Source organism: Dipteris shenzhenensis, chromosome 1, assembly GCF_047967505.1.
Source record: "Dipteris shenzhenensis isolate YYH24624 ecotype China chromosome 1, Dip_SZ_1.0, whole genome shotgun sequence".
Lineage (NCBI taxonomy): Eukaryota > Viridiplantae > Streptophyta > Polypodiopsida > Gleicheniales > Dipteridaceae > Dipteris > Dipteris shenzhenensis.
Window position 1 is genome coordinate 61,828,555 of NC_141596.1, and position 6,096 is coordinate 61,834,650.

General features: G+C 43.3%; 1 protein-coding gene across 1 annotated transcript; it reads right to left on the reverse strand.

The window, feature by feature from the left end:
- Positions 1–801: 801 nt before the first annotated feature.
- LOC147906163 (uncharacterized) lies at positions 802–5,499 on the reverse strand. Its single transcript, XM_087376762.1, has 3 exons — positions 2,898–5,499; positions 1,600–2,427; positions 802–1,314 (listed from the first exon to the last, which is right to left on the reverse strand). The coding sequence occupies exons 1-3, from the start codon at positions 5,347–5,349 to the stop codon at positions 914–916; spliced, it is 3,681 nt and encodes a 1,226-aa protein (XP_087232888.1). The 5' UTR covers positions 5,350–5,499; the 3' UTR covers positions 802–913.
- Between the last annotated feature and the right edge of the window lie 597 nt (positions 5,500–6,096).

The window sequence follows — 6,096 nt, forward strand, 5'->3', positions numbered from 1 at the left end:
TAATCTACCTAATTAACGTAATTAGTTAATTTAATTGATCTACATTATTCTAATTTAATTAATCTACATAATGCTAAATAATTAATCCACCTAATTAAACTAATTAATTAATTTTATTAAAGGAGATTTTGAAACACTCGATGATTTACTAGAATGTCAAATTATTGACATACAAGCACAACGAATGCTTTGGGATCGGGATGAGATCATCCCAAAGTCTCTTTTTCATAATCATGATATTACATTTCAAACCTTTCTTGAGGGAGAAAAGGTTGATATTTTATCTTGGTCAGGAGAAGTACTAGGAGTTGGCACATTTATGGGCTATGCTCATAATATACTTTGCATGATCAAGATTATTAAGTTGATAAGTGAAGGAATTATTCAAAGTGTAACGGATTATGGTGAATCACAGTTACAGGTGTAGAATACTCTGCAGAGTGTCTGAGTTCCAAATGTGAATGTCATGTGGGCAATTTTGCAATGTGAAGACTCCATCAAAGCAAAGAATGTCCAAATGCAAAACATGTGATGAATTGAAAAATGCCATTGAGTATAGTAAATGAGAGAAATATCGAGGAAAATGTATAAGATGGAGAGAAATCCATTTACGTCATGTGCAAGATGCTAGAATGGTGTATGCTTCTTGGAGGGAGGAAGCTATTTCAGATATCAAGAAGTCTATGTGCAAGATGCTGCTAGAATGGTGTATGCTTCTTGGAGGGAGGAAGCTATTTCAGATATTAGGAAGTCTATGTGCATCACCATTGATGGAATGGACCATAATACAACAACTTTGCCTACAAAAGTATGCCATAAAGCCGCTCAAGCTCGTTGTTGCTCATGAATCATGCATGTTCTTGTGTAATAGGTACTGAACGAGTGCAATAATCATACGTGATGCCAAAGTCACTCAGTGTGGCACATCCATCAGTACTTCAAGGTCGCCATAACTTAGAGGTTCTTGGATTAGAGCGCTAAGCTCTCTGGTTTTCAAACTTTGGTTCTTAAATAGCAGCATTTCCAATACTTCTTTCATCGTTGGGCGATATTTTGCAACGTTGTGTGTGCAAAGTAAGCCGATCTGTAGCAACCCCAAGACCCCTGCGGGATCTTGTTCCAGCTCAACGTGAAGGGTAGAGTCAATCACTTCGTGAACCGTTTGTGGGAATGCTGCCTGGACCCATTTGGACAATGTCAAACCCTGGACGAACATGTCATCTGTTGGCTTCTTGCGCGTAATCATTTCCAGAATTATAATTCCAAAGCTGTAGACATCTGCTTCTGGAGTTATGTACCCAGAAGAAGCGTATTCTGGAATGAGCAAAGTTTCAGTGAGGGAATGCAAAGGTTAAATACCAAAATCGAGACTGCAGCAAGAAAAAATGGAAGGCAAGATAAATAAAGAACAGCATGTGACAATGAGATTTGCAAGCGCCAATACAAGAAAGATTTCACAATGACAAACAGCATTGATCTGTCATTGCCCGATCCGAATGAAGGCAGAGAACAATTTTCAGACAAAATTCCTAGTTTTCAGCCAGCCCAAGAAGTATACAAACGGAAAAATCGTACAAGCGTGTTTCCACTGAATGATACCTGGTGCGGCATATCCAATGGTTCCCCTGAAAGTGGATGTTGTTAGGGACTCAACAATGTCTGCGCTGATCAGTCTTGCAATCCCAAAGTCACCCACATGTGCTTCAAAGTCTTCATCCAGCAAAATATTGCTAGGCTTGAGGTCGCAGTGAACTATCTGTCCTACCCCAGACTCATTGTGTAAGTACTCCACTGCATACGCAACACCGATTGCAATTTGAAGCCGCACATTCCATTTCAGCTCGCACACTTCAGACCCATACAAGTGCATGTCCAGACTCCCATTTGGCATCAGTTCAAGGATCAAACATCTAGCACCTGATTCTGACGCAGCACCAAGAATTTTTACAAGGTTTCTATGGCGTATCATGCTCAACACACGGCATTCCATCAGGAAATTGCGTTCAGCCTCCACAGAGCTTCCTACTTCGAGCCGTTTGATAGCAACCAGTTTACCATCTTGAAGTTTACCTTTGTAGACCGTGCTCAAGCCGCCCTTGCCAAGAATGTTATCATGGCTGAAGCCTTTCGTTGCCCTGTGTAGATCTTCCATTGTAACCTGCAAACCCATCGCAAAGCGATCGTGTCTATCACGGTATCTCTGACCTCTGTACTTTGTGCGGTAGTAGCCCAGGACTATGCCAAGGAATAGCATCCCAACTGTAACGGGTGCAATCAAGGAGATCTTCGCATTTCTGCTAAGACCACCGTCCTGCCCTGATGTTTGCGGGCCTTCGTTTGAAGTAGGACACTGTTTGGAAAGAGGACGACCACAGAGTTCGGGATTTCCAAGGTATGATGAATTGGTAAAGGTGCTGAACTGATTATCTTCGACAGACAAAAGCATGGCAACAAGATCTTTGAGTAAGCTAATTGAAAATTGTAAACTGAAAATGTTCCACATTCTCCTCTTAAACTAGAATGTGCCCTGTACAGTCTAAGTACAACAGCAGCAGAACATTTCGTGCAACACGGACTGCTCGATGACTACGATCGACCGGACAACAAGACATAGCATGCTTTGTTTCCTTTACCAGCATTCTGATTTTTTATGAAATAGTGTCGTTTTCCGAAAAAGAATAACGCATAAGATGCTGTGCTACTTGCAAAAAAGTACTTCCACAAACAGAACGATGATGATAATAATGCACACAAAAATTGCTCTTCTACACTTTGTAACATGACTGGCAGCACATATAGGAGGCAGATATCCAAGATTCCACAATCAGAAGGTAGTTTAGTTCCAACTTTTGGAAGTTCAAGTTCTAAGAAACTTTAGGTATAGAAATCCTTCTCACCTGTTGGAATGTATCCTGAAAGATTGTTGAAGGACAAGTTAAGATATGCCAAAAAAAACTCCTGCTGCAGCTCACTAGGGATCGGCCCATCAAGCTGATTGTTAGAGAGATCCAGCGACTCCAATGCTGCTAAATTCCCTAAAGCTGGAGGGATTCTACCTGTCAAGTTGTTCATTGACAGATTAAGGTTTTGCAGACCACTGAGTGATCCGAGTTCCGCAGGTATTTCACCAGTAATTCGATTCCCAGACAAATCGAAGAAAGCCTGATTAGAATACACATAAGCGTAGGATAACTCGGTACCCTTGTAGTTTAGTATGATACTATCCTGCAAGAGGTTACTTAGCCGTGAATTTCCAGTATCGTTTTTTTGTAAGGCTTGCAACTGGGAGAGATTTGTGGAGATAGTTCCAGAGAAATTGTTGTTGGATAAATCCAAAAGTTGCAGCTGACTTAGAGTCCAGAGCCAATTTGGCAAAGTCCCTTCAAATTGATTATATCCCAGACTGAGCACACGCAAATTCACACACAGTCCTAAGTAATCCGGTAACTGTCCATACATAGAATTCTTCTGCAGATCCAGAACTACCAAGCTGCTGTAGTTGGTCAAAGACTTAGGAAGCTTGCCTGTCAGATTGTTTGATGAAAGTGACAAACTATGCAGATATTTAAGGTAGCCGATTTCAGATGGAATGTCTCCTTGTAACATATTCTGGTCTAGTTTGATCCACTGCAGGTTGGAGGAGTTGGCTAGAAATGCTGGCACAACACCAGATAGTTTATTGTCTGACAGATGCAAGTATACCAGATTTGAAAGGTTTGCCAAAAAAGATGGAACAACACCATGCAGATAGTTAGCGCTTGCATCCAGATATTGAAGGTTCTCTAGTGCCCCCAATTCTTGCGGTAGAGTCCCTGAAAAATTGTTGCCTCCCAAATAGAGATTCACAAGATTTCTGAGCCGGCCAAGCTCTGACGGTATGATGCCTTCTAGACGATTATTGTAAACGGAAAAAGTTGTCAGATTTTGAAGCTGGCCAAGCTCTGGGGGTATTTTTCCAGTGAGAGTGTTGTTGTACAATGTCAGCACCCGTAGGCTTTTCAGCTGGCTAAGTTCTTTGGGAATGCTTCCCCCAAGTGAATTTTCAGACATGTAAAGCTCCTGAAGATTCACAAGCTGTCCTATTTCTGGAGGTAAGCTTCCTGATAGCATGTTCTCTGAGATAGCAAGGTCTTGCAAGTTCACCAATTGCCCAAGTTCTTTTGGAATGTTTCCAGTAAGTTTGTTGCTAAACAAATTCAAGTGCTGCAATTTGTGCAGTTTGCCCAGATCTGGGGGAATCGGTCCAGAAAGATTGTTTAGATGCAGAGTGAGGAAAGTAAGATTCGAGAGGTCACCGAGTTCCGGGGGTATGGTGCCATTGAGATACGTATTACTGTCCAACTTAAGGACTTGCAGATTCTTGAGCTGGCCTAGTTCACGAGGTATCCCACCGATAACCCCAATAGAATCTAGATAGAGATCCAGAAGATTAGTAAGTTTGCCAAGCTCTGGAGGTATCGCTCCATGAAGTTTGGTGTCGAACAAATAGAGACCTTTCAAATTCGTCAATTGGCCTAGCTCTGCAGGGACGCTCCCAGTGACTGGATTGAAAAAGAGCTTTAGATATTCTAGATTTTTCAACTGGCCGATTTCGGAAGGTATAGGTCCTGATATTTGGTTGTTTGACAAATCTAGTGTTTGTAACTTGCTGAGCTGTGCTAATTCAATAGGTATGGAACCATTCAGATTGCCCGCAGCATAAAAGAATAGGCCCCGTAAATTCCGTAGTTTACCAAGCTCAGGAGGTATCGGCCCTGAAAGACTGTTACTAGCTAAATTAAGGAATTGCAAGGTACGAATGTCACCAAGTTGCGGAGGAATGCTCCCCTCCAGCAGATTCTGACTGAGATTGAGCAGAATGAGAGCCTGGCAGCGGCCTAAAGCAGGCGGAATTTCACCTTGGAGTTGGTTTTGTGTGAGGTCGAGGACAGAAAGCAGGGTGAGGTTGGCGAGATGAGGGGGGATGGAACCAGAGAAAGCGTTGAAAGAGAGGTTGAGGTGGGCAAGGAAGTGGAGGGAGGCAAGCTCAGATGGAAGAGTACCGGAGAGGTTACTGGATGGGAGGTTGAGCTGCACGACGCGCCGTGCGGGGTTGCAGGAGACGCCGGTCCAGCCGGAGCAGGGGTTGATGGGGGAGCGAGTGGAGTTCCAAGAGGAGAGGACGTGGAGAGGGTCAAGGGAGACGCGATGCTTGAGAGACAACAAAGCGTGTGCATCCAAATTGGGCAGAGCTTGGGAGGGCATTTCGACGGAGGAGGGTTGTGACAGAATGAGAAGCCATGGCGGCGGCAGCAGCGGCAGAAGAGGCAGCAGGAGGACGAGCTCCAGCAACAACACAATCTGCGGCATTGATCACCAAAATGTACTCAGGAGCTAGCAAACACACACAGGCGGCGGTTGGCGGCGATCAGTGAATTTCATGCACGACGCATATCAAGATCTTAGTCTTAGATCCTGATCTATGAAATGTTTTTGCGAAACGAGAATATCTATATCATGAATTTGTACATATATATATACACACACGTGACTTATTTCAAAGTCCCGGCATACTTAGTACATGTACGTATTTAGCGCCCCACAGTCCAAGCGGCAAAGGAGGAGTTTCAATCAAACTTCTCCTTTGCTCCGCCCCCGACATGAAGCTTCCACAAGATGAAATGCAATCCTCAAGTGCCTCCCCGACAGCAAGCGTAGCGCGAGGGCCATAGAGAAGGAGATGCACCAGAAGAAAGTGAAGAAACAACGAGGGTTGAAGGAGGAAGATAAGCCTTCGAAAAAGAAGACACACCTACCGTCGATTTTCTCTTTTTTGCCGTGCCGTAGGTAGCCTTTAGTGAAGGTTATGGTTTTGAGAGGGGAAAATTAAAGTAATTGTTATTATTTATGCTCTCTTAGGTGTTAATTTGTGGTTGGTGCACTTGTAGAGTATTGATGATTTCGGGTCCCCTTGTATGACTTTTGGGCCATTGTCATTTACTCCTCTTTGCACACTCTTAATCTCCTTCCCCTGGGCCTCCAATTTTTATGCGCTCTCTTTACACAGGCAGGCCTAATGAATGATAGATACATCATTTACCTTGTTTGAAATGGGAA